This window comes from Pochonia chlamydosporia, chromosome 1 (assembly GCF_001653235.2).
Source record: "Pochonia chlamydosporia 170 chromosome 1, whole genome shotgun sequence".
In the NCBI taxonomy this organism is placed as follows: Eukaryota; Fungi; Ascomycota; class Sordariomycetes; order Hypocreales; family Clavicipitaceae; genus Pochonia; species Pochonia chlamydosporia.
This window is the reverse complement of record NC_035790.1, coordinates 2,081,176-2,107,997: the sequence shown is the minus strand read 5'-3', so window position 1 is coordinate 2,107,997 and position 26,822 is coordinate 2,081,176. Positions and strand designations below refer to the sequence as shown.

Sequence of the window (26,822 nt, the reverse complement as noted above, 5' to 3'; positions counted from 1 at the left end):
TCATTAACAATGCCGCCAAAGTCGATCCACAACCACGATTCACCACACCCACCGCGCGACGATTATTTAGGTAAAACAAGACCGCCTTCTTGGATCATCTGACTATCGGTGTGCATATTCACCGTGGGTATTCAGCCATGTGTTGATCCAATCACTTCGTAACACCAACCGCAGGGTGTCATGTCAGTACCGCGAAGATTCATACTGTGCCATGTAAGCGGCTGAACAGTTCCACGTCCATTACATGTCAACATACCCTCTCATAAATCTTATGTCCTACGTCGACTCCCTCATCCTCGCATAGCTTACAGGGACCTCTGCGTGTGCACATGGCAGTTGGTTCGCTTCGATCACGGGTCGGGTTTGGGCAGTACGAGCCGCCGTGTCGACATTTAGAGCATTTCTTGTAGGTTTCCTTGACGATGGTATGCTTTCTCGGCAAGGTACAGCGGTCGTACACTGTCTTGTGCTTAGTGTAGGTACACATGGTGGCCGTTGGTCAGGGGATGGGGGGTAAAAGATTTGAGTTTTGCTGGATACTGTATGCCTTGGGTGTAGTCTACGAGAGACGAGATATCTTGGGGATTATGGTTCTCTTTATATTAACTATCTCTGAAGCCATACCTTTGGTTCTATCGGGTGTTTGTCTGTGGTCTCGGGGTGGGTGAGATGAAATTGATCCCGTGACGAGGTTGAAGGATTAAACCGTTTGTAAAAGGGGGGCTATTCGCATCTTGTTGTGGCGATACATTCAGTGAGTTCGTACATACGGAAGTTGATGCGATAGTTTAGACGGGTGGAGTTGCTTTGATTCAAGCGTTTATGTTTGTTGGACATTTGTTGGACATTCAGGGCGCTTGAGACGAAATAGATCTCGTGATGATGGTACGAGCAAACAAGGTGTAAATAGGTGGTATTTATTCACTGTTGTTGCTCGGAATAAAGGTGCCTTTTATGAACAGAAATTTGACATGGCCGTTGGGTAGTTATTCAGATGAATACGTCGGAACCTATACACATGAAAGGTTGCCAACCTAGGAGTTCGCCCCTTGTGGACAGTGGCCGGCCCAGGAAAAACTAACTATTCAGCAGCTGTCTGTTGAGGGTTATGTGTATATATTCCTGTTCAACATTATACTCTGGTTCACAGATTCGGGCCGCTGGTCTTATTCACTTGGCTCACTATCACGCGCCGATTGACCTGATGTTGCAGTGAACCAGTATACCAACACAAACATATCACACCGAACAGGTCACGACATCTATATAATGTCCAGAGTTTCCAAATTCCATTTTACCAAACAACCGAAGCAAACAAAATCTTCAAGACTCGTCAACGCCCGCAACTCTTCTTCATTGATCCCAGCCACGAACCACCTCCATCACAACTCCAAGAAAACAGTACAAACACAGCCAAACCAAAATGTGTACGGAAGTCTTTATAAAATATATATGCAACTACTGCGGCCACAATGAAGAGAAGCTGGAGCGCTTCAAACTTTGTACCTGGGGCATAGCGATTATGGCAATATATGCTCCTGAGTGTGAGGCTAGCAGAGCGGTTTTTGACAGGATTCGTGCCAGTGGAGCTATGAATTTCCAAGAGCTGCATCACAGGGTTGGCGATACAACTCAGGGTGTTGTATACGGGATGTGTACGGCATGCTCGCAGCATAGGCAAAATATTACTGGTTCGGGAAGAAATAGGAGATAGCTGGCCTTGGTTAGCAGGTCGTAGATTTTGAGAACTCAATAGCAACCTTTGAATAGAACACTTTTGTGGTACTTTTATAAAAGGGAAGAGATTGTGAAAGAAGCAGAATCTCTTCGTGAACAAGCTGAGCATTATTCAACGTTTGTAAATATGGACACTTGCTGAAATAAAACCTGCCGCTAGTCCGCAACGCCTTTGTGAATATATAAATCCTCCATTCTTTTCCATCCATAGCCCGATACTTGACCCTACGGAAACTTGCAAGCTTGAAATCACACACTTGCGCTTCCCGTCAGCGTCCCGTGAGCCTCCCAATCCAACAGACTCGACATGTGTTACGAATGGCTCAGGCGCTGCGCCTGCGGGAAATGCGGAGAAGAATTCTGGAAAGCCATGCCGCCGGCACTCTGCGTAGTGGGTGAAGGGATTCAGACGCGGCAAAAGCCATACGCCTATATTCGCGATCTACTGGAAGCGGCCAATCATCCGCCTACAGCCGTAATTTACGAAAATTTCCTGCCGCTTCTTACGGATTTGTGTCCCGAATGTAAGCTGGAGAACGATATGCAGCACATCGAGCGAGTTGCGAGGGAAGACGAGCGCCGTGAGGAGGAAGACCGGCGTCTGAAGAGCGAGTTTCACGGGGAGAATGAGCTTTACGAAGGGAACCAGTTTCTTGAAGGGGAAGAGATGCAGGAAAAGGAGAAGGAGTGTCGTGGGGAGAATGAGGGGACTCGGGAGATTTCTGGGCGTCGTCCAACATTTGATTTCGGCCGTCTCAGACCTAGAGTCAATGGGAGATGCATCAAGGTCTGAGTGTACTCGGCTGAATGACAGACTGCTGGTGGATGAAAGGTCATGGAGTCTATGTTGAACAGCACTATATGTTTCGGGATATCATGTTTACCAATCGATTCTCTGCTGTCTTGTGTTCGTTCACTGATGATATGGTTAAACTATCTCCACAGAGAAAAGGTGATGAAAGAAGCAGCATTCTTTGGACAAGTTGTACATACACTTTGGAACACCTTGTAAGAATGAACAGTTGGAAACGCCAAATAAGGCGGCCGTGAAGTAGCGACTTCAAAGTAGTATAAATACCTAGTGCAATCTCATCATCAGAGAGGTGATATTCTACCTCAGACTAAACCACTGACACCAACTCCATCAACTTTAACTTTAACATCGTCTTCCTCACCCTCACAGAAAGCCGCCAACTCACAGTATTCCGATAAACGAGCTCTTGAGTATACTACCTAAGACAAGTATGTGTACTGTAGAGATCAAGCCCTATAAGTGCGAAAAATGTATCACCCTGGCCTCGGACAAAACTGAGATGCGCAGTCCTGTGTTTTCGAAAGAGATGCCGATCGTACTTTGTGGTACTGGCAGGGCAATCCAGGCGGCAGGGCCAAGAAAAACCCGTATATCTAGCTTATTGAAGAGCAGAGGACATCGGATTCAAAAGGTACAGGTTCGACGAAGCCACCCTCTTCCAATGGGGAAATGTGAACTGCACCGAACGGAGAATGACCATGAGAACGTGCAGAATCGGGGTCATCGCAAGGATGATAGGAGTCCAAGAGGTAGAGATCAATCTAAGGGGTCTGTGAGTACTCGGAGAAGCATGCCATAACGCCATTATCTCTGACACTTACCACAAGCACAACGTGCTGGCTGTTGTGGAAACCGATGATTTCGTCACATCTCAAAACAGCAACACACGTTTTAGACTACCGTTTTATAGCCGTCAATAGAGTCTTTCTTTCTTCAAATTATTCACAAGTAGTTGAACCAAATCACCTCCTCTCAATAGTGTACATCAACCCCTTTGCACCTTGCAGCCTCTGAAACTCGTTCGACACTTCCTCATCCACCGAACGAAACTTGAACTCGGTCACCAACTCAACATTCACAAGCCACGAACTCCCCGTCCTTTCACCAACTCGATCCCACAACTCTTTCCAACTGTGTGGATTATGCTGAAAGTGCTTTCGCCCACTCCCATCCCTAACCCGTGAATACTCACCTGCAATCCCATCTCCCGAATGCCGTCCTACAACCAACGACCCAGGCATCGCAACCAGTAACTGAACAATCCGCTCTGCAATCTTCTCCTGATCTTCAAGATTGAACAGGTGAAAAAAGTCCCCCACATAAATAATGTTCATTTTACCAGCCAGGCCCATCAGTGGCGAAGCATCGTCAAAGATGTCCGCTGCTACAAACGTTGTTTTCAGGCTACTCTTATCCTGGAAGAGCTCATAGCTGAGTGGGAAGAAGCCATCGTAGAGGTCTGAGCCGTAGGTATTTTCAGACGGTGCACCGTCATGGACGAGTTGGCGGATTTCTTGGCCAAGGCAGCATGCTAGATCTAGGAACGTTTCGCCTTGCTTCAGGCGCTTGATGATGAGGGGGTATACATCTGTAGTGACCATGACGAGGTCAAGGAATCGGAAGCGTCTGATGCATGGATATGGTGCCTGGGTGTGTTAGTACGTTATTGATGGAATGAAATGGACTTTGTGCTTACAACTTGCAGTGCCTTTTCCATCTAACATCATATTAGCTTCGGGTGTTGGTGATGGAGAGGAGTCACTTACAATATTCTCGGCGTGATTGTACATATCTTGAACTGGTATTCTGCTGTATTCCTGTAGAAGCTTCCAGCCTGCGTCTAGATCGAACACCTCGTGCGGTTTCTCTGCTGCGGGCTTAGTTTGAACGGCCATTGTTGCAAACTGGTTCAGAACAATGCAGTACGTAGAACTTGTGGATATTTGTACTGTGAATCAACGAACAGCAATTGAAATGTTTGAAAAAGACGAGAAACCTGAAAAGAGCAACAAATGCTGAAGATGGCCAACTCGAGCATAATATAGTTGTTCGAGAGACTAGATTTGTCCGGTTTCACTAGGCTAGGCCACAACGTTGCGGCTGAAAGGCTTCAATGCTACCCAACCCAAGCTTACATCGACACTAAGTAGCTAGCACTTGACTGTAGTATGTTTACTATCAATCACACATGAAGCTAATCATGTTGGCTAATTGTGATGCGACCCCAAAATAGAATGCCGACGCAAGGCTATGCGATGGCTTCAAGTTGACTACGACTAAGTTTGTCAGTTAGGAGTCAATTGGACTTTGCCCGACTCAACGCTACTTTGCCTTATCGACTTGTTACCTCTTTCACGAGTGTGTTGCTTAACATCAAGTTTTATGTGAAACTTGTACGCGATTCTTGTAAACTTCCTAACGCACAAAGAAGTTCTACAGATAGAGCGGTCCTTTGTCATAACAGTCTTGATAAGAACCGTCAACCCGATTCACAAACTTCATCACTCACTTAAAGGTATTGTCTAGGCATGCAGAACAGTGACTTAGTTATACCCCGATATTCGCATTCGCATCATCATCCACAGCGTCCAGAAAACCCCCATTTCCAATACTGACCACGTAGGAGCAACACCACGTATCAACTCCCCGACTCCTCATTTTTCCAAACTCTAAATAATTACAAATGGGATATCGAGAGGACTAAAACAAGAAAGAAATTGAAAAGAAAATGACTGCAAAGGGTATAATACTGTTGCCTTTTGTAAAATCCTTCATTAGAAAAGTTCGTAGTTGTCATTCTGTGTAAAATCAAAGCCCGACTCTCTGCCACCGTCCTCTTTCGGTGTGCCACCATGTCTCCTTTTCTCTCTTATCAGCGAGGACGCCTTCTCTCCAGTTCCAGCTTCCGCTGCACCCTTTGCTACCGGCAATAATAGATTCGCCGGAATCTGCACATAGATCTGGCAAATCAACAAGACCGCCTTTTTCGTCTGTTGATCCCTCATCGGGGAAGAGGTAGTAGTCGATTTCGCTGCCCACCGTGCCAATATAGCCTGCCAGTCCAAAAGTTTCCACAAGATCACCCCCTTCGTCAGTGACATTCACTTGAAAAACGTGAGAGTCTCTTGACCGATCCAGTCGTGCCTGCGCTGCCAAGCGTGCGATGACCAGGTTGGTGTAGGGGCTGGCGGGCATGATGGAAGGCAAGGAGCTCGTCGTGGGCGATTTTGCGAGGTGTTTTGTTGGCGAGCTGGGCACGCTTCCGAATTCAGAAACAGACATGCTTCGGAATCGATCAGTCGCAAGGTCAATTCTCTCCACGGGCCGACATAGTTGTTGAAATACACCATCCGGGTCGTTTGGTGTTCGTAGTGTTTTTAACAATGGAAATCCGCCAGCTTCAATGCTTCTTGCGAGGATATCATCGGCTGCATTAACACTATCGGGGTGGCTAGTAATATCCCAATGCAGCTTCTTCAAAGTAGTTGACGCCAAATAGGGCATCATCCAAAGAATAAACGAATCCGACTCTGGCATCAATGGAGGGAACGATTGTACTAGTGAAAAATTCGATAGAGACGGCAAGTTGGAGAAGATACGAGCCAGGGTGGGCAAGGAGGTCAGTGGTGTGTGACGTAGAACAAGCCGTCGAAGAGATTGGCTGTTTGGGCGCGTGGCAAAGGATGAAAGCCCTTTTGACGAAATACCGCGGATATTGGAGAGAGTCAGACTTGTCAGAGAGGGAAGGGATAAGAGATTGGAGTCGTTGAACGCATTCGGTGGCAAGTTGCAAAGGTGTAAGTGTTGAAGGGAGGGGAGAACTGTAAGAGTTCTAGCAAGCAACGTCTCGGGTGCGAGCGTCGCATTCGGCAAACACTGCACGGATAGACTGGTTAATTTTGTCCAGCATCGATGTTGCTCTAGGAAGGCAATCTCCTGATGGGCTTGGAGTTCGCTGTTGGTCACCGGAGTGCAGTTCTTCGACGCCGAAGTTGTGTTCGCCTGGTGTATTGTTAAACCAGTCGATTCAATAAGCCAGTTCATATCTCTCAAGTTTGTTCTCGTGGATAGAGCATGAAACATTCTCTTGAAAGAATGGTCGTATGCAAACATGGGTCCCGACAGCCTCTCTAGATTAGGGCATGCCATAATCAGTGCCGCAACATTGTTCTCATATTGCTCAACGACGGCCGAGCACTTGGCATTGGATAGACCGACCAGGGCTTCAGGCGCTGGAACCTTGAGTGTGCGAACTATCGATGCAAGTTCTGAGTTTGCTCTCAGAGTGCGGCGCAACAGCAACATACGACTACCTTGTGATATCTTGAATCTCTTCTTATGAGCAACGGAATCCGGTCCGACTAATTGAATGTCTTGATATCTGTCTCATGGTTAGCTTTCCCCTTCAAAGGCAAAGGTCTGCCGAGATCTAGTATCTTACAGTGCCAGCCGTGCAGCTTTCGACCACTTTTGTGAGCAAACCGCAATGTTGCAAACATCTCTCATCCAGCATGTAGCGCAGCTTTCACTCTCCTTGTTAAGGTGAAGTTCCTGTAGCTTTTCGAGAATGACATCTAAAACCTCTCCAGGCAACGAGTTAAACAAGTTACCCAGCCCAGCTCTGCTTTTTTGCTTTCTAAGAGACATGTGTGTCTGGGATTGCAAAGTGTTTGACCTCCAGCTTAGTGGATCGACTTGATCGTAGCTGAGTCCGCCTCCCCATGACGGACTTCTTGTCCTCAAGCCCACGGGCCCCTGTGATCGAACGCCTGGAAGTGAGTGGTCTGCCGTTCCAGAGAGCTTTCGAGGTCGGTTCAACGTCGGGGTTGCTTCCATTGATCTTGTGCGGTCCATGTTTGGTGTTTGTAGTCCAGGATACATAGGATATGGGGAGGCATCCGCTGCCCCTGCGGTCGAAGGTCGGGTAAGAGATCGTGGCTGTCTGTTGTTGTCGATGGCGGCGTTGGCGTCTTCGGGGATTGAGTATAAGTCTGGCATCCTCTCGAAGGCGGCAGGATGCACGGGCCGCATTGTCATAGTCGGGCTCATTCTGCTCTTGGTATTTGAAAAAAGTTCTTAATTTGACATGATGGTTCTCCGGAATCGTGTTGTTGGTCTGTTTAAATTGAGGTGGCTTCTGGAAGCTCTATTTCAGTACTCGCTTAGTGGAGTGGCCGTTCATCCGTTTGTTCCTAACAGAAGCAAAGAAGAAATTGAGAAAATAAAGCTCTAGGATTGGTGTCGAAATGAGAGAGCGGTTAAAGATTCGGAAACGAAACGAAACGAAACGAGATCGGACCCAAAGGGAAAGCGGCACAGATATTGATGAGCTATAATATTAAAACCGAATTCCAGCTGAGGGCAACGTGCTCCATGGCTTGGACGCCTTCGCCCACTACTGCTGGTGCCTGCAACAAAAACGAGACAACCCCTGTTCTAGATGAAGAGCGACAGGTCAATTGGGTCTTTTGCTGAGACTCGGCATACCATTTTGACTGGGGATATGCCGTGGACATCCTGGGCATCCTGGGCATCCTGGGCATCCTGGGCATTATGGGCATTATGGGTTTCTCCTCCACGATCACATCAAAGCCCCTTGGCAACTTGACGTATGCAACCTGCAATCGCTGGCAGTCTGCTGGTGCAACATTGCACCTGGTGGTCCAGTCCCGGCCGAATTCTCAACGACGGGGGCTCAAACGGCCGTTCAGGGGACCTAAAACTGTGGGCATTAATCAAACCCACCAACATACTTTGACAGAAAAAGGAAATTGTGCTGTCATTGTGCAGAGCCCGCCAAGACGAAGGGTGGGTTCGGACGAGAGACATAGCACTAATTCGAGCTAGTTGTCAAGCCAGGTCTGGCTCGAGCTGGATTTGTTGATTGTTGGATCTTTTCCGTTGTGAATGAGATGAGCTTCGAAAATTAAGTGAACCATTGACCCCTGCACCGCAGCCCAGCAAATATTCCCCGAGCACGAGCCTGACTGTGTATTGTGCGGTAGGATTGAGTTGGCTGTGCATTGCATTTAGTCGTATGGCATAACGAGGTGTCATGGGTTTTTGTTGAGCATCCGAGCCAGGCGGGAAAGGGGACATGCTCGTCTGTTTGATCCATCTGCTCGATTAGTGGACCGGCTCGGGTTCCCTAGTATTCTGATATCCGCTGATCATCTTGATGGACATTTGGTGTTGATTTCGGTGACCGTCTTTACCGGGCTGGCTGCAGGTCACCCATGGTGATTTGCAAGACAAACGACTCATCTCCGTTAGCTTTACATCTTGGCGCCAGCTCAAAACCAGGAACCAGACTGGGAACCCTGTGGTTACTGGCCACGGCAGGTCTGTCTTTTCGACATGCAGGTGGGGAAAATGGTTTGCCGCCGAATTCCGCATGTATGGTACTCCCGTACCGCCTCCGATAATTGCCAATTGATCCCCATCCATACCAGTCCCCTTTTGATACTGCTTCTTCTTGAACCCCTTGACCATCACCAGTGGATCATGGCTGGACCAGCCTAACGCACGGGCGATGGGACCAGGAATGCACATTGCCAATGCTCCTGGCAAGATTGCCTCATCAGCCCCACGTCGTTCATATTGGTAATGGATGTATGCGCACATATCAAAAACCCAACCAGTTGGCAAGCACAAAATGTGGTGGTATCGAAATAGCTATATCGAATGGTGTGTGCACTAAGCACATCAATCGAAGGGTCGAACAAGACAAGGTCACTCAACATCGCCATGCAGGGCAGTTCTACCGTTGATAAAGGGAGAAACGTGCTTGTGGCAACGGCCTCTCGATGAACCACGAAACCAAGGGCGGCTTGAGCAAACGCACTGATACTCTCTTGTCGACCCAGAAACCCATTGGCAACTTGGTTTAGCCGTTTTCGTTCTCGAATATTGTTTCTGGCTCCCTCTCCCTCCCGTCGACAATGATCAGCTGGTGTATAGTGCTGGTACCAGACTTCCTTACTGGTGCAGGCAAAATCGTCTGCAAAGATTCCTCGTAGGGTTCTCCCGCCTAAAACCTGTTCGCAACCCATTTTCAGAAATTTCCGGCCACTGTGTCGAATTTGGTATTGGTTAAGCAATTATGAGTCTGCAAACTTGCAAATATTGATAAGATATGGTGGTATGAGCGTGCGGATAGTCCCAGTGCCTAACTACCACACCACTTGGGCTGAGTATGATGGTGCAACTTTACAATAGAAACTTCAACCGGATGGTCAAACAAATTGCAATCGTCGCCTGGGAGCTGCGCGGTTGACGTTATTTGCGTCTGTATGGTGCCGTCAACAATAAGCTGTCCACCACGTGGCCGGGCGGAGAATCACAGGCATCAGTAACACTGATACTGTTTCGTCCAAATCAACAGCTAATTAGCCTTGAAGTTGTGTCTGATGAAATTTGTTGTTGTCCTTGCCTTACTGGAGCGTGCGTGAGAACCTGAGTAGTTTGCATTAGCGCCCAACCAGTGTTTACCACCAATATCCAGTCATTCATTCTATTTGCACTGCCGAGGGAACACAACAGCATTGTTCAACTCCCAGATGTGTCACAAATGAAGCTAAAATACATGTAGAGATAGGCTCAACACTTCTCGTGATTCTTAAACTAAATACCCGCGTTGCTAGTGCAGCTTTCTCAGCCCTCTGCATCTGAGGCAGATGCGAACCGGACTCGACGAACTGCATGTGTCGGAAGTTCATGTCTGTCTAACACTTTTTCGGTCTCACCTTGCGTTGGCTCAGGCCCTGGCTCGACGCCGTATTTGCGCTTGATGGGAGTAATTGACAGAGTACGCTGTTCAAAGTCAACTATGTTTGTTTTTGTTTTCATCGGCGACTCCCCAATAACAAGGCCATGGTCAGGATGGTGTTCTATCCCAAAACCTCCACCAAACACAGGCTGCGGCACCAGTAATGGCACCATCTGAGAGGCAGTATCGAGATTTGAAGGTGACAAATCCTGCACCTCTGCATTCTTGATCCAGTTATATATCGGCCGTACGTCGAGGATAGACTTCATTTGGCGATGCTCAGCTTGCGTCATATGTTGCTTTCGCTCCAAAATCACTTCATCGATGCTGTCTTTCAAAACCAGAGTCTCCACAGACACAGGCTTTTGCTGGCTAATGCGGCGGACTCTTCCAATTGCTTGTGCTTCGACTTGCGGATTGAGAACTGGATTGATAAAGTAGATGCGTGAGGCGGCGCGCATGTCTAATCCAAATGCAGCTTGAGAGAGGTCCATAAGTAGAACTCTTCAAAGCCACCGTTAGCAAGAACAGCAACAAGCCGTATGTAGCAGCTTACCTAAACACAGGGTTGTGATGGAAGGTATTCACGTATTGTGATTTTCGCTCCGTCGTCAAAGTCTTGGCATAAATCAAATGCTGAATTTGAAGCTGGAGCTTGTTAGAACGCAACGTTTCAATCGAGACAGGCACATATGTTGAGTACATACCACATCCAGTACACTTGCTAGATAAAACGCAACGTTCTCGTTCTCATAGAATATTATGATTTTCTCGTCGGCCTGGTGCTGTACCACGCTATCGATCAAGTACGACAGCTTGGCCGATACAGTTGATACTAAGTTGGTATGCTGTAAGGCTGGCGGCAGTGCCGTTGTCGGAAATGCTTCGATTGGGGTCACTGCCACTGCCTGGGATCGAACCTTGCGTCGTCGAATATCCTCACCAAGCTTAGTATTTCCCGCCAAGGTAGTCGATTTCTTTTTCTCTTTACCGTCAGAAGCTTTGTCAGATGTTTGTGCTGCCAAAATTTTGCCCCTCTCAACTAATCCTTCCTGGATGAGGCCACCATTCAGTAAAGAATTCAGCGACTCTGGGTCATGGGCATTCTTGGCAAGCAATCTTTGCAGAGAAAGAAGCATACTCGCCGAAGTGCATATGGTGTCGCCCCCCTCGCCATCCAGAGACCAGGCATAGCCTGCATTTCCCAGTGGTCCATGGACCCAAACCGGCATTTCGTGATAGCGGTTACTGAGATTCCTGAGCTTGTCATCCATAGCAATTTTACCTAACTTGATAGCTTGTTGCAAGTGACATCTATCTTCATCACTGATCAACACCTTCCCTTCTTCCAAAAACTTTTCAGCAGTCTCGACGGACTTTTCAATCTCTCCCGAAGTAAAGAAGGATCCTCCAAAGAAGCTCGACTGCTTTAAGTTGTATACGATTTCCAATAGACTTTTGCGTTGCCGTGGATGAAAGAAATAGTCCAGGTCAGTTCGCTGCGACTGTACGGAATTGAAGATGATCATCATCGCAAACAAATTCAATGACAGCCGATCTTGAAATGAGCCTTCCAGCACAATTATCTTCTCATTCACGGGCGGCAGCAGATCCCCAACTTCAGAAAGTCTATGCCTGATGATTAATGAATTCAGGGTCGCCTTTAAACAGTCCCACCGACCGTGGCTGTTTCTGTTGTGTCGCGGTAGGAGCAGATATGTCCCCCAATCAGAGCGAGTATCTTCGTTTTCCGTCGCTGTGTTTGCCCAGGGTCTCGATTTCAGGTACAAGGAGGTTATAGAGCCGAGGCGCTCAAGATCTTTTTTCTCCATCTCGACAGATGTCTCTAGGGTCTGCTTCTCTGTGACCGAAGTCAATCCACCAGTCGTCGTTCGGTTATCCACCCCGAAAAGACCATGGGAAGGCGTTCCAGTAACAATCCATCTTGAAGAAAAGTTCATGCCGTCAAGGCCAATCAGTAAATTGCTTTTTCGGCCGATTTTGGAGTTGCCCAGTTTGTGACCTTCATCAACAATACATCGCTTGAAATGAACAACAGAGAGAGCCGCATCGTCATATCCCCCATTTTGCTTTACCAGCTGCTCAAATCGCGATTGAGAAAATAGCAGAATATCAAGATCCAGTAAATCTATTAGGCATGGGACCTTTTCATTCTTTGCAACAATTGAGACCCGCAACCCGGTAGTGTGCTTTGCTATTTCCTGCTTCCATTGGGAAAGCAAGTTGTTCGGAACAATCACAACAGTTGCGTCACTTAGATAGATCTTGGTAGGCGTCAAGTCACGTACAGGATGTCGACCTGTACGGCGCAGTTTTGGCGGAGGACGAAAGTAATATCCTCGGTTTCGTTTAAGGGCGGCTTCGCATCTATCAAATTCATACCCGATCTGGCGCCTCCAAGTCTCAAAATAGGATTTCCACGGAACGGCGTTGCGCGTAGCGCAAGACGCTGCCATGTCGGCAAGCGACACCATCTTGCGCCGTTTCGGGAGATGACTGCCTCTGTAGAGTTCTGGAGGGCGTGTTGGCAGATTTTTGGTTGCAAGAATAAGGGCCAGGCAAATGATGGTTTTGCCAGCACCCATTTCTTCCGCCAAGATTCCCCCAGGTATACCATCGTAATATCGCGGTTCTTTCAGAATAGTTCCAACCACTGGATCAGCATACCATTGTGTGCCATCTTGGCCATTCATGGCAACCAATCGGGGGTCAGCAACCTTGCCAGGCTCTGCTTCTTTCTGCACCATTACAGCAATGGACCGCCGTTGGTAAGGGTATAATTCTGTGATGAGTCCCGGTACACTGCTTCCCAAAACATCATTCATTGCATCCTGAGAGTATACGTCGCTGACTTGGCCAATTTCGGGGCTAGGTGATGGGATGTTGTTGAACACCTCCAGTAATGATTCCTTTCCATCCCCAGATGCGCGTTCGTCTCTCAGAGGATTCAAAATATCGGCAAATGCGGCAGATTTTGCCTTCCAAGCGCTTTTCGAATAATCTAGCAAATGAAGAAGACGGTGCCGAGCCTTTCTAAGGCCTATATTGGTTCTGTCGATCACACCTCGGTAAGCGTCGTCAGGTAGCAAATACACTCGTAGAATACCGTGTGATCCATCTTCATTCACACAAAATTCGAGGTCTGCCCAGCGTTCTTTGAAAAGAATAAAGGCTAAATGAAATCTTTGAAGCCGAATAAGATGCTCTTGAACGTCGGCTGATACGGAGTCGTCTTCATGTTGAGTTGGACTGTCAGAACAGCGGTCCAAGGGGTGTTTTCGGCAAAAGGATTTCCATGTCTTTGGACCTATGGCATCCCATGCGTCTCTTGTAATGTTGGATTCATCGAAGGAAACTCCTAGGCATCCAGCGAGGATGTAGTCACCCCGTTGGGGATGCATCTTGTTCACATTGATCGGAATGTGTCAAACGCCGTGTTCCCGAATATATCATAGAGCTGAAATCATGGCTATCGGAAATATAAGAATCGAAATGCACAGGTCGTCACTTGAGCGAATCCAGAGAGATTACGCGATTAAGTCGTGGTTCAAGGCGGCAAGTCATAATGGTCTCAGTGAGACCTTCGGATGATGAGGAAAGGTTTAGAAACCAAACTGGCAGCCTATTGTTGCCTGTTACCCACAGCCCATAAAGTAACCGCACTGTGCAGGGTCCGCCAACAAAGTGGGGAGAGGATAGTGCTAATCGTACAGTACATATGAGCATGACGGCCTCGGAAGGAATTCAACAGCAAGAACAGCAGTGGTCTATGAAAATTTGGTTATAATCATTTCCTGTTATCTATCTTCATCCCAACGATCCAATAATCCAACCTGCCAATCCTTAAAGAATCTCTCCTTCCCAGGAAGCAGACGATTACTCAGCTGCAGGGTTTCGCGTGACATGTGTATGGTGGCCAAGGGAAGATTCAAGTCTTGCACATCTGAGACTATCGAGTCTAAAAGTCTGTTACTCTCTTCTACGGAGATATCCTTGTATAGAACTTTCATTGCAATTCTCTTGCCCGGAATAGAGGTAGATGTATAGACAACATTCGGATTTAGAACCCACAAGTACAAGGGCTCTAGATGTGCCTGTTCCGCGGCAGAGGCATGCGGTGATATAACAGACTTTGAGCACCCTGATCTGGAGATATTTGCAACAAGAGTGGCTGCGAGACACTCAGGACCGCTTGGAGCTTTGCTGGTTGGCACAATAGTGATACATGTGACCTGCCACTTGAATAGGGTTATTGAGCCAATCCTCGAGCTGAACAACCCAATATCTGCGGTGCATTTACCGCAGAATATGTGCAGGAATTTCGGCGGCATGGAATCTGCTACGGCCTCGGAGCTGCTACTCGTGGCTTTATCTAGAGTCGTCATTGAAAACTGGCAAGATGTCAGCATACGGCTTTCCATGTGTCTTGATAGAGCCATCAATATTCGCAGCAAAATGTACCTCTCTATACCCTTCAAGTAACCATGACTCTAATTAATTGACGGTACTATGAGGCTCGCCATTTAACCCAGGCCACGTGAACCCATCCTCAAATGAAGAGGTTTCATTGGCGTAAGTCATTCCTGGGAGCAACTGGCAGAAACAAAAATGATATTGGGGAAGTGTATCGGTGACCATATCACAGAGCAGCCTTGAACGGCGGATCTGGCCACCTTCTATTTCCCCGTGTGAACGAAGCATGGGACAATAACAGAAGAGAATAAAAGCATTGGCTGAAGATCTACTTACAAGTAAGTTCTGGCAATTGGCTTCGTCAAACATGAATGATGTAATGTCAACAAAGCCAATTCCTGGCTGGGCTGTAATGGCGCTATTAGCACCATATCCTTTATTTGCCAAGCTCTCATTTTGATGTTCACTGTGATCATGGGGCTTATGGCAGTGCCAAAACTCCATCATCTCAGCCCAATTTTCGCTAGGCAGGTCCTTCCATGATTGAATAACATCTTTCTGAATGAGAATGGAGCTGCAACTTCTGCAACAAACTGCAGATCCACGCTCGAGGTCTGATGCAGACCAGGGAATAGATTGTGTCTCAGGTGAGAATTGATGCACTTGTGTTGCAGTTGTGGACAATGGCAATCGCCAAGCCAGCTCACTCGAGGCGGATTGGGATACAGCCAAAGGTCCGGTGTGTGACACCTTTCCTGGTAGATCCATGAGCTCCATCATGCCATCGTGCTCGATGCACAATTTCCGACCATCATCGAGAATCTTTGCCGTGGTTCTTGCATTTGGAGGCGACGGCAGAGAGGCGGCAATGGAGACCTGTCTGATGTTTGACAGCAACTCTGCGTAGGCGGAAACGCGACCATCCTTCATCAGAGCGGTCATGTCGGCTCGGACCTCCACATTGGAGATAACTGTCACTCCGTCACCCGGGACGTCCAGTCGGCGAAAGCGTCTGTGGCGAGAGGCACACACCACTGAGAGAGCGATTCGCCTTGGGAATGGATGGGGGTTAAGCGTTATGCGAAGATGTCTGGTCCATAAGGTCTGGTGTGAAGAAGGAGCCAAAATGTCTGGTCCGATGACGACTCAAACTGGTACTCAAAGGGTCCCCACCCAAACAATCCCCACTCAATAGCCTCAACGCTTTCACGATTATACAACATCAACTCTCTTCTTCAACCCAACACATTACTGCTGGGGAACCATGCGATCCTGCTAAATTTTGCAATATGTCTGGAATCCTATCATATGTGCTTGGCGGTGATGGAAAGACCAAAGCCATCGATCTGCCTCCCGTCGAAGTCCACCATGTAGAAACAAACCCGGATCGCAGGGCTCGTTCACTCAAGCACCTACTCAAGGCCAACCACGTCAACTACTCCGTCGTCTATAGCCAAAATCGTTTTGACAATCATAATGCCCATATTCTAAGCTCTGCATATATACTCGGCGCTACCCCGAATCAGCTGCATGATATCTATGAGGAACAGGTCAAAGAATTGGAGGCTTGGACGCCGTCCCCTGCCGAGCTCATCGACAATGACTGGGTCGATTACCTCGGCGATGGGGACTATCAAAGGGCATTTGTTGACTTTTACGAAGATAAACTCGCCATGGAGTATGCCTATGACTGGAAGAAGGTCGTTGAATACTTCCTGTTCTCGTCCGAGAAGCCTTTGGTTCATGGACTGATCTGTGGCCGTACGTTAACCACAGCCAATATTGCAAATTTCCCTACTTATGATCGCTAACTTTGATTTTAGTTGGTCATCCCCTTATTCAGCTTGGCTATGCATATGAAATGGATAGCAAAGAAGTCGCAATGGAAGCTCTGACTCTGGCCTCGGTTCAGCATAACTTTCTTTACAAGTACAGCGCAGATGCGTCTTATACCAAACCATCGCCCAAAGGCACCAACTCTGTACTAGATCTCCTGGTCCAGCTCTCCGACGATAAAAGATTCAACAGTCTCTCAAAATCCGTTGCCTACGACGATTTTGAGACCATGGTGACAGATCACGAGGATCTGATCTTGGAGTACTGGAACGCCTGGGAGATTTCCGACCCAGTGAAAGATTTTGAGTCATCACAGAAGGCTGCCGTCGCTCTATTTGTTACCTCTGTGGACCCCAAATCTCATAATTACCACTTTTTTATCGTACATGTTCTGACGACCAGCTACGCCTTGCGAGTCCTTTTGCCCGTCTTCCCGGCTCGGTATCACATTAGCCTGGTTAGGCAGTGGTGGCTTTTAGTCGTTGCGGTGGTTATACTGAAGGGACGACCGTGTCCAAACCTCGAAAATATGGACAAAGATCTGAAGGGCCGTGATTGGAAGTATGTGGAAGACAAAGCGTTAAATTCCGCTTTTTCGAATGAGGCACACTATGTCAAGGGTAGGTCACTTCACTCTACTCAATAATTCAGGAAGAATGTGGCTAACAGTCGTCGTAGCTATTCGCGCGATGAGGGATATGGGTAGGCTTTGGGGAGATGACAATGCATTTTATCTCAGGGCAGCTGCAACCTTTGTGGATAATTTCCATGGCTGGTCCTTCTAAGGAATACATCTTGGCGACAGAATATGGAGGAAGACCGCGATCTTGTATGAGTATGGTTGGATTTGAGTGGGAAATTCTGTCACATTCTTGCATGTATATGCTCCCGTATAAATTGAATCGGGAACAGTTGAATATTCTGCATAATTACGGCGAAGCCCGTCTGAAAAATCTTGACGCCTTTGGGAATACTCGATTTCAGCGACTCTGATGTGCTGGTGTCGATGCATGTGAATTTTTGAGCCAAAGTTCCGACGTTGGGTGCATGCATGTGTGGGGGGGTCCAGACTCCAGAGACCTGGTAGCGACCCAGGCCCGTCAGTTTTTGACATCAACACTGTGACAGCTCCTTGTCAGCTGAAGCTTCAACCATCAGCTGCACCTCCAGTGGACCCAATTACGTCCATGTCTGGTCAGTCCATGTCAAGTATGGTCCAGGTCCAGGTTGACTGGCATCTCACACACCGTAAATAAGCCACCAAACACGAGCTAGGCAGCGCAACGCCTCTGACACTAATCCTCCATCATCGACAATACCACGATTGACAGCTTTCTTGACCGACCCATCGACCGACCGAGCCCAATTCTGCGAACCCAGCCCGCATGGAACTCCGGATATGCTAATGCTTCATATGCAGTCGCTTTGATGGCCCCGCCCGCGAAACGCCGCAGGCAGAACCCAGTTGAGGCGTCAGACGACGAAGACGAGCAGCCGCGAGCCAACACGCTCTCTAATTTCCTCCTGTCTTCGCCGAGCTCTCCTTCCAAAGTCCGAGTCCCGACAGCTTCTCCAAGCCCTCTCAAGGGAAAGGGTGCCGCAGCTCGATCAGCTGCAAGTTTATCTCCCCAGAAGACAAGGCGAGGGAGCTCGCAGAAAAATGGCAACGGCACCAGCCCAAACAAGTCCAAAGACAACGGACGGCTCGAAGAAAAGGGCAAGACAGCTGATCTAAAGGCACTCTTCTCCAAACAAGCCCAACGATCTACCAAACCTGGAACCGGTGGCGAAAAGCGGCCGTCTCCTATCGATGATCCCATTAGCGATCCAATATCCGAAGATGACGAGATATCAGAGTTCAAGGCCAGCTCTTCGAGCTTGGTTGGTCAACATGCTCGTAAGAGATTGAGAAATGGCGGCGAAACTGGGTCCAGCGAGTCGTCTAATACTGGTCTGAGATTCCTGAAGCCACCGAAACCTGCCAATCCAGCCGGTGTTGACGACGATTTACGACCATGGTCAGAACGATTCGGACCACGAAATCTGGACGAATTGGCAGTACACAAGAAGAAGGTTTCAGATGTCCGAAGGTGGTTAGAGGATGTCATGTCAGGTCGCATGCGACAACGGGTTTTAGTTCTCAAAGGAGCAGCGGGCTCCGGCAAAACAACCACAATGCGGCTCTTGGCGAGCGATATGGGCTGTGAGCTTCTCGAATGGAAAAATCCAACGACGACTTCAGGAACAGGATTTGTCTCAGCATCTGCACAGTTCGGGGAATTCCTTGGCCGTGGCGGCAAGTTTGGAACTCTAGATGTGGAAGAATCGTCTTCGAGCATGGTCCCAACTAGCTCCAATGGTTCAGGTTCAAGCAGAGCGAAGCGAATAATTCTCATAGAAGAGTTCCCCAATACGTTTTCGAGGTCGTCATCAGCTCTGAGTTCTTTCAAGAGTGCGATTCTACAGTACCTAGCTGCGCATACACCGACACTGGCCAAATTTGGCAAGATTTCCCAGCAGAAGGAGCAGATTAGTCCTATTGTTTTAGTCATTTCCGAGACCCTGTTGACCACAACATCTGCATCGGCAGACAGTCTTACAGCCCATCGATTATTAGGGCCAGAAATTCTTCGTCATCCGGGTGTTGGCGTGATAGAATTTAACGCCATTGCGCCGTCAATTCTTGCTAAAGCTCTGGAGCTCGTCGTCCTCAAGGAGGCAAGAAAGTCCGGCCGCAGAAGGACTCCTGGGCCTCAAGTGCTTAAGAAGCTGGGTGAAATTGGGGACATTCGTAACGCCGTCTCCTCTCTGGAGTTTCTGTGCCTCAAAGGAGACCAAGATTCAGACTGGGGGGCCAAGGTCGTATTCACCAAGCTAAAGAAGAGTGCAAAAGACTCAATCAGCTTGACCAAGGGTGAATCAGAAAGTTTGGAATTAATATCGCAGCGCGAAGCAAGCCTCGGCATATTTCATGCCGTTGGTAAAGTGGTATATAACAAACGAGATGAATCTGCGCCGCCAAACGATACAGTCGAAAAGCTTCCGTCATTCTTATCAGAAAATGCTCGCCCCAAGAGGTCACAAGTATCCGTTGATGCTCTTATCGACGAAATCGGCACAGATACGCACACATTTATTTCTGCTTTGCATGAAAATTACCTTCCCTCATGCGAGAGCACTGGGCCAATGGACTTATCAACGCCCATGGATTACGTCAACGACTGTATAGAGTATCTTTCAGAAAGCGACCTCCTCTGCCCTTCTCGAGACGTATTCTTCGGTGGTAGAGGCGGTTTTGGTAGATTCAGCGGTGCAGATTCAAGCAGTCACCTCCTCCGCCAAGACGAAATGACATTCCAAGTTGCCGTCAGAGGCTTGCTCTTTTCATTGCCAAACCCAGTTAAGCGCAAGACAACTACAATGGCAAAAGGCAGCGACGCGTTCAAAATGTTCTACCCGACGAGTCTGAAACTATGGAGGGCCAAGGAGGAAATCGAAGGTATCGTCGACATGTGGTCATCAAAGATCCTCCGAGGCGAATCACAATTGCCTACAAAGAGCCTCACCGACGGTGCAAGCGCCTTTCTAAGAACCCAATCCTCCGGAGAGTCTTCTTCCTGGATGCAACGCCAACAACAGGCTCGTGCGGCGGCGGCAAAACCAATCGAACAGAAAGACGAGACCTCCGAACCATCGCCCCTACTGTCATTAGGCAGTGCAGCTCAGCGAGAACTGCTCCTTGATCGACTGCCGTACATGGCCCACATAGCACGAACCCGCAGGACAGGTATTCGACTAAAAGACCTCGAAAAAGTGGTGTCATTTAGTGGCGTAACTGCTGTGGCGGAGGAAGAGTCCGAGGTAGACGATGACGGAGCATCGGGCGAGGCTTGGGCCACGGACAAACCCTCTGAAGAAGCTAGTCCACGTAAGAAGAGCGCGGGAATCAAAGCTGGTGCCATGTCTGGGATGTTGGCACAGAAGTTGGTGCTCAGTGATGACGATATTGAAGATTAAAGGAGTATGTTAAGGAAGGCGTTTGGTTTCACTGTATTATATACACATCATACTGAAAGGCGGATACAGGCGTGCATGATGAGCATGGGCTACAATTTATGGACAAGTGCTTGTGAGTAATTTGCTGGGAACGTTTTGTTGCTTTACCTCGTTGGTGCATAGTTGTAGGAGATACACATGGAATACACCCAACTTGAAAGATATGATGACAGTTAGCGAATATGGTAGAGCGTCACGTTGAGGCGAGCATTTCACCAAGTCTATGGTATTTACATGGAAAATCCTTCAAAAGGATCAGATGACGCAGACGATCCGTCCATTGCATTCCCTCCTATTTCTCCCAATTTTGATATTAACCTCCCATTTTTTGAAACCGGCTCCTACAAAAGAAATCAAGTTGGTATTTTTGTCTCGTATCCTTAGTGGTGGAAGAGACGAATGTTCTGCTGGACAAAGGTGATGCCTAGCTTTTCGGCGGTTTCGAAAACGGCATTGTCGTTTTGGCTGCCGCTCGGGGCGGCGATATAGTTGACTCCTGAGCGGGAGGCGCGGAAGACGTTGTCAATGAAGGGGAACTAGTGCTTGGTCAGTTTTCGAGAAGATCATGGTATATCCGGGTGGGAGAAAAACATACAAAGGCGTCGCTGGATACGCAGACATTCTTGAGCTGCTTCATCCATGCTTCTCTCTCGTCGTCGGTGAACGCGGGAGGGACTTCTTCAAAGACACCCTCGAAGGCTTCTCGTTCGGCGCCGGACTTGGGAAGTTCGCCGCTGACGAGCAGGTCAATGGCGTTGCTCTTGTCGGGTCGCTTTGTGCCCTTCTTCCACTTGATGTTGAGGACACGCTCGTGGAAGCGCATCCACCAGTTGTCGGCCTTGTCGCCAGCAAGACGGGTGCAGTGAATGCGGGACTGCTGGCCGGCACCGAGGCCAATGACCTGGCCATTAAAGGCGTAGCACACAGAGTTACTCTGGGTATACTTGAGGGTGATGGTGGCAACGGTCAGGTCGCGGGCGGCATCCTCGGAGAGAGGGGCACCGTCCTTGGGGGTGACGATGGTGTCGAAGGACTTGGGGGAGATTTCGACGTCGTTTCGGTGCTGCTGGAGGGTGACGCCGTAGACAGTTCGGGTCTCAGTGGGACCAGGGTTGTAGTCTGGGTCGATCTGGAGAACGAGGTATTTGCCACCCTTCTTCTTCTTCAGGATCTCGAGCGCGGCGTCCTCATAGCCAGGAGCAATGACTCCATCCGAGACCTCCTTAGAGATGATGCTGGCGGTGGGGACGTCGACAACGTCGCTGAGAGCGATGACATCACCGAAGCTGCTCATGCGATCGGCACCACGGGCACGGGCGTAGGCTTGCGCAAGGGCAGAGGTCTCAATACCCTCGATATCGTTGACAAAGTACACCTTGCGTTCCTCAGCGGTCAGGGGAAGACCAATGGCGGCACCGGCGGGGGAGACGTGCTTGAAACTGGCGGCAGCTGGCTTGCCAAGGGCCTGCTTGAGCTCCTTGACCAACGGCCAGGCATTCAGTGAGTCGAGAAGGTTGATGTACCCAGGAGAGCCGCAGAGAACCTTGAAGGGGAGTTTCTCGGAGACGCTGTAAGCAGCGGCGGGCTTCTGGTGAGGGTTGGCACCATATCGAAGGGCCATGTATTGCTCGCCGTTGGCAGCGTACTCCTTGCGGAAGAAGCCTGAAATGGCGGTATCGTAATCGGCAGTGTGTTCAAAGGCCTTGAGGGCATATCGGTTTCGGCTCGCCTCGGTGATTTCGCCCTGCTCAAGCTCCTTCAGGAAGCCGGCGTAGTCTTGGGGATCGCTGAGGATCGTGACACGACCGTGGTTCTTGGCGGCAGCGCGGATAAGAGTCACGCCGCCAATGTCAATTTCCTCAACGGCCTCGGGGATGCTGACATTGACCTTGGCAACAGTGTCCTTGAAGGGGTAAAGGTTGCAGACAACATAGTCGACCTTGGCGATGCCCTGCTCAGCCAGATCCTTCTCGTCGGAGTCGAGGTTGCGGGCAAGAATGCCGCCGTGGACAGCAGGGTGGAGGGTCTTGACTCGGCCGCCCAGCATCTCGGGAGCCTTGGTGATGGCACTGACATCCCTGTTTTCCAATTGTCAAAATCCCATTTGATGACGTGACTTTAAATATTCAATGAACTCCTCCTGTGGGGGGTTTCATACTCGACAGGCATGCCAGCATCGCGGATCATGCGAGAGGTGCCTCCGGAAGCAAGAATTCTGACATTCTGCTGAATCAGGCCCTTGGCCAGATCCAAGAGCCCCGTCTTGTCGTAGACGGAGAGAATAGCAATCTTTTGATTTCCAGACATGGTGACTGTATGTCGACTTTTACAAAAGACAGGAAATAGGGATGACACCAAGTGAGCCTCTTTCGTAAACGATTGCAATGCCGATTGTAAGTGGCGCAATGAGGAAAAAAAGTTTGGCGGGGTAGCAATGGCACAAGACTTTACGATAGATTATCGGACATGGACGGCAGCGGAGGGCAGCAGTGGTGGGGTTGTGTTGTCCATGTCAACTGGTATCTGTGGCAGGTGGTGCGCGGGGCAGTTCGGGAGCACTTGAGGAGCAGAGGGAACTAACATTGAACCAGTGCAGCCTCAATGATGGACCCACGCCAATGACTACAGTACCGTCTGGTTGACTTGACCAGACATCTGCTGCTCAATCCTCTGTTCCAAAGCTCAGATTTCCCAAACATATCCTGTTTTCTTTACTACAATTATCTACAAGTATTTTTGCACAGACTTATCCGAAATAAAAAAACATCCTGCGAATTTATTGAAATGCGCGCTCTAATCCCCTTGTCTGTCATACCACAGGCACAAGCTCTTGCAATGCTGGCACATGCAGCATGACTGATAAGTGTCAATGCCATGTCACTCAGCGCTTAAGGTCCAGCTCCAGCTTCAATGTTCAGCTACTGCCTACCAACAACACACTCGCACTCCAACTCATCAACACTTGACTTATCACACCTCGTAATACCTTGCCAATATCATTACATCAAACGCAGGCACACGCCCCAGCTACACAACCAGTCGGCACTATGACGTCCAAAACGCTGAGCATCCTCTGCTTTGGCGACTCCCTCACCTCCGGCTGGCACAGCTTCGGCATGGAGTCCCATCCATACTCCATCGCCTTCGCCGCCAGAGTCCAAGAATCCCTTCCAGACACCAAGCTCGAGGTGCACACGAGTGGAGTTGCAGGAGATGTTGCCACCTTCCAGAGATTTCAACAGAGGCTAGAAGTCGAATGTGAGTGTAGCATTTGCACCGTGCTGTTCCTTGGCAGCGTCGGTGCAAGTAGAAAGGACAGGTTCAGCTCCACGTGAAGCTGCATATGCAATCATTGACTGTCATCCACCCGACTTCAACTCACCTTTCAATAGGCAACAAGCGCAACTACGACTGGGTCATAATACTAGGAGGCACAAAGTTCGTCTATGTCTCATCACATATTAATGTCCAGTGCCATGGCTTACATTCAATAGCGACCTCGCTTACACTATACAACCCAAAGCCATGTACGAATCCTTCCAGTCAAACTGGGACGTACCTCTCGTCAAAGGCAGCAAAGTCCTTGCCTTGACCATTCCAGAGAGCGAGTCGAGGCCTGCGTGGATTTTAGAGAATAGATCTGAGATCAACTCATTGATACTGGAGCACAAGGAGCGTAACTTGTAAGAGCGCCTTTCCGAGCTGCTGTACGTGGCGCACGACTGCGTGAAAGGTGTAACTAACTCCCACCGTGTAGTTACTCATTTGACCTTCACGCCAAGATCCCCTTCCACTCTCTATCAGAAGAAGACAAGGACAGATACTGGGACGATGGACTTCATCTAACAGCCGACGGCTACGACTGGATGGGCAATCACATAGCAACTGGCTTCTTGGCTGCACTCGCATCAGCGAAAAGAACAGCTGCACGGCAGGCAGCAGCGTCTGGTTCCTCTAAGGGACTAACCAGGACAAACGATAGTACCGTGTTTGAGGAAGAAAATGGTAATCCTAGCAGATTAAGTGAGGGATACGTCGTGGTTCGTAAGAAGGATTTATGGTAGCTCGGCTCTTGTTTTGCAGGCACTTTCAAATAGATTTATAGGATAAAGGAAATGAAATAAAAATCTAGGATACCCCTCCCCATAACATGCTCTTATGCCTGCCTAAAACGCCAAAAATGCCAAATAAAAAAAAGGTATGTAAACCGCATGCTAGTTTATCTTTGTGTCGTTCACACAACCAGATTCGCCGCTACAAAGTCCTGTTTTCATCACGTCAGTAAACTCAGTGGTCGTAAAGACAGAAAAAATGTTGCAAAACTTACGGGGAATTCCTTCTGCAACGAATTCGTCACATTCTCAACTTCTTCCGCCAGACTCTCCACATTGGCATCCCATCTTCGCATCTCCTTGCCGGCAATAACCTCTGCCCTTCCGCTGCCCTTCTCCCCCGATGCTTCCCCACCTTCAAACCACACAATACCATCCAGTTGGTCCATCCGCCCGACCAGTCGTCCTTGTTCAATCATACGAGCCGTCGTTTCTTCAGCCTTGTCCGCATCCAACCCCAGCAGGGAACCCAGCGCCTCAAACTGGATATTGTTGAACAGCCTCGAAGCCCCAAGCAAGTTGTGCTCAACAACAGCCTTGGCAAGAACAGTCGACCCATCAGACGTCGTAGCCAGCTGGTGCGGCTGCAATCCCTCAGCAAACTTATCAACCTCCGCCTGCGATAACAACCTATCCAAGAACATCTTTTCCAGGATTCCAAACTCGTCCAACTGCACGGCCCGTTCGTCCTTGTACAGCCGTCCGAGCATACGACTTCTCATGGGTCCAGCAGGCGCAAGAATAGCACACTTAATCGCCATGCCGAGCGTGTGCAGCCGCTCCTCCTCCGCAATGGCAGGCGAGAAGCTTATCTCGTGGTAGCGCTGGGACGCACCCAAGAAGTCTCTCTTTGCGTCCTGGATACGGGCTTGTGACAGCCTAAAGTGCAGATTCAGGTCTGCGTCTGAAACAGTGTGCATTATATTCTTGAGTTTGTTGATGTACGTCTCTGCGGCCGTGGAGTCGTCTACCTCGAGGTAGTTTCGCACGATGCGAATCCACACTTTCGCCTTTTCTTCATCGGTCACTTTGCGCTGAGAGCTGTCTAGTGGGATTTCGGCAAGTGCCTTGGCCGCTTCGAGGAAGTCTTCATTGTTTTCGTGCGCGGTGGCGACGAGGTCGCACAATGTAGCTTGGGCGTCGAAAAACGAGGATGGCTGTGAGGAGAGGACGGAGAGCGTGCGGGTGCCGACTTCTATCCACATTTCTTCGTTCTTGAGGGCCGTGAGAGTTGAGATGAAGGCACCAAGGACTGATCTTGTGGAAACGACGCCGAGAGCCTGGCCGAAGAAGGAGTCGACTATGGCATTGAGGTCGTCGATGGCGCTGGTTGGCGAGGAGAGGTTCTTGATGTCGGCGAGGAGAGCTTCGTAGACGGGGCCTTTTTCGCCGGATGAAGACTCGGCTTGGCTTAGGGCCCCGACGACTTTTGCGTTGGGAGCCATGGCAGTTTCTCTATATCGAATTACCCGTTCCGTGCAAGCTGTGTTGAGGAAATTCGAGAGCTGAAGGGTGACAGAGTTGCAATGTTGACGGAGGTTTGAATATGGAGCTCTGAGGTTGGCGGGGCTTTCTTTGGTGAGCGGGACACGGAGCTTTAGCGGGGCAGTGACACCACCGCTCCAGGCTGCAGGTCGAACCAGATGTCATTGATGCCAATGAAGCACAAACCACCTCGAATTAAATTCCGACTTATACAAAGTTTTAAATCAGTCTGTGGCCTTGATTTACAAACGGCTATTTGGACTTGGTTATGACTTTTGGTCACAAACTGAGCTCTGATTACAGCTCAAAATCGAAGAACATGGGATATACAAGTACGGAAATCATCGCTCTACTGGCCTTTTACAAGTAGACGAGAATGCGCTTCACATACCGAGTAGGTGATGTAGATGAAGAAGACATGAAAATACCAGAAACCTGCATGCATCCACAATCAGCCGCAACCTTTATTTACACATACGTAGATTTCATTTATAAAATGACCCCATGCTATGCCACAAAATCCTAAACGTAACAAAGTAACCTAAAGTCTTTGCATAACGCCTTCTCCTAGATCCCACAA

General features: G+C 48.9%; 10 protein-coding genes across 10 annotated transcripts; 4 read left to right on the top strand and 6 right to left on the bottom strand.

Annotated features, from left to right (window-relative positions):
* Positions 1 to 2,107: 2,107 nt before the first annotated feature.
* VFPPC_00518 (hypothetical protein) lies at positions 2,108 to 2,530 on the top strand (the record flags this gene model as incomplete). Its single annotated transcript, XM_018280523.1, has 1 exon — positions 2,108 to 2,530. The coding sequence occupies one exon, from the start codon at positions 2,108 to 2,110 to the stop codon at positions 2,528 to 2,530; it is 423 nt and encodes a 140-aa protein (XP_018148661.1).
* Positions 2,531 to 3,513: 983 nt separating this feature from the next.
* Positions 3,514 to 4,446, bottom strand: VFPPC_00517 (S-adenosyl-L-methionine-dependent methyltransferase; the record flags this gene model as incomplete). The annotated part of the gene is made up of 3 exons (XM_018280522.1): positions 3,514 to 4,197; positions 4,248 to 4,268; positions 4,318 to 4,446. 3 exons carry the CDS (start codon positions 4,444 to 4,446, stop codon positions 3,514 to 3,516), a joined length of 834 nt encoding a protein of 277 aa, XP_018148660.1.
* A 913-nt stretch (positions 4,447 to 5,359) lies between these two features.
* Positions 5,360 to 7,600, bottom strand: VFPPC_00516 (F-box domain-containing protein; the record flags this gene model as incomplete). The annotated part of the gene is made up of 2 exons (XM_018280521.1): positions 5,360 to 6,932; positions 6,993 to 7,600. 2 exons carry the CDS (start codon positions 7,598 to 7,600, stop codon positions 5,360 to 5,362), a joined length of 2,181 nt encoding a protein of 726 aa, XP_018148659.1.
* Positions 7,601 to 9,069: 1,469 nt separating this feature from the next.
* VFPPC_00515 (hypothetical protein) lies at positions 9,070 to 9,603 on the bottom strand (the record flags this gene model as incomplete). Its single annotated transcript, XM_018280520.1, has 1 exon — positions 9,070 to 9,603. One exon carries the CDS (start codon positions 9,601 to 9,603, stop codon positions 9,070 to 9,072), a length of 534 nt encoding a protein of 177 aa, XP_018148658.1.
* Positions 9,604 to 10,204: 601 nt separating this feature from the next.
* Positions 10,205 to 13,741, bottom strand: VFPPC_00514 (SNF2 family helicase; the record flags this gene model as incomplete). Its single annotated transcript, XM_018280519.1, has 3 exons — positions 10,205 to 10,823; positions 10,876 to 10,967; positions 11,027 to 13,741. The coding sequence occupies 3 exons, from the start codon at positions 13,739 to 13,741 to the stop codon at positions 10,205 to 10,207; spliced, it is 3,426 nt and encodes a 1,141-aa protein (XP_018148657.1).
* Positions 13,742 to 14,243: 502 nt separating this feature from the next.
* Positions 14,244 to 14,822, top strand: VFPPC_17392 (hypothetical protein; the record flags this gene model as incomplete). The annotated part of the gene is made up of 2 exons (XM_022429105.1): positions 14,244 to 14,362; positions 14,405 to 14,822. 2 exons carry the CDS (start codon positions 14,244 to 14,246, stop codon positions 14,820 to 14,822), a joined length of 537 nt encoding a protein of 178 aa, XP_022285878.1.
* Positions 14,823 to 16,042: 1,220 nt separating this feature from the next.
* VFPPC_00512 (cell cycle checkpoint protein RAD17) lies at positions 16,043 to 20,606 on the top strand (the record flags this gene model as incomplete). The annotated part of the gene is made up of 4 exons (XM_018280518.1): positions 16,043 to 16,514; positions 16,577 to 17,209; positions 17,268 to 17,291; positions 18,010 to 20,606. The coding sequence occupies 4 exons, from the start codon at positions 16,043 to 16,045 to the stop codon at positions 20,604 to 20,606; spliced, it is 3,726 nt and encodes a 1,241-aa protein (XP_018148654.1).
* A 419-nt stretch (positions 20,607 to 21,025) lies between these two features.
* On the bottom strand, positions 21,026 to 22,952 carry VFPPC_00511 (bifunctional purine biosynthesis protein ADE16; the record flags this gene model as incomplete). The annotated part of the gene is made up of 3 exons (XM_018280517.1): positions 21,026 to 21,181; positions 21,241 to 22,723; positions 22,804 to 22,952. 3 exons carry the CDS (start codon positions 22,950 to 22,952, stop codon positions 21,026 to 21,028), a joined length of 1,788 nt encoding a protein of 595 aa, XP_018148653.1.
* Positions 22,953 to 23,692: 740 nt separating this feature from the next.
* VFPPC_15159 (GDSL-like lipase/Acylhydrolase) lies at positions 23,693 to 24,709 on the top strand (the record flags this gene model as incomplete). Its single annotated transcript, XM_018292912.1, has 4 exons — positions 23,693 to 23,903; positions 24,038 to 24,083; positions 24,140 to 24,328; positions 24,403 to 24,709. The coding sequence occupies 4 exons, from the start codon at positions 23,693 to 23,695 to the stop codon at positions 24,707 to 24,709; spliced, it is 753 nt and encodes a 250-aa protein (XP_018148652.1).
* A 170-nt stretch (positions 24,710 to 24,879) lies between these two features.
* Positions 24,880 to 26,202, bottom strand: VFPPC_00510 (COP9 signalosome complex subunit 4; the record flags this gene model as incomplete). The annotated part of the gene is made up of 2 exons (XM_018280516.1): positions 24,880 to 24,909; positions 24,973 to 26,202. The coding sequence occupies 2 exons, from the start codon at positions 26,200 to 26,202 to the stop codon at positions 24,880 to 24,882; spliced, it is 1,260 nt and encodes a 419-aa protein (XP_018148651.1).
* Positions 26,203 to 26,822: the final 620 nt, after the last annotated feature.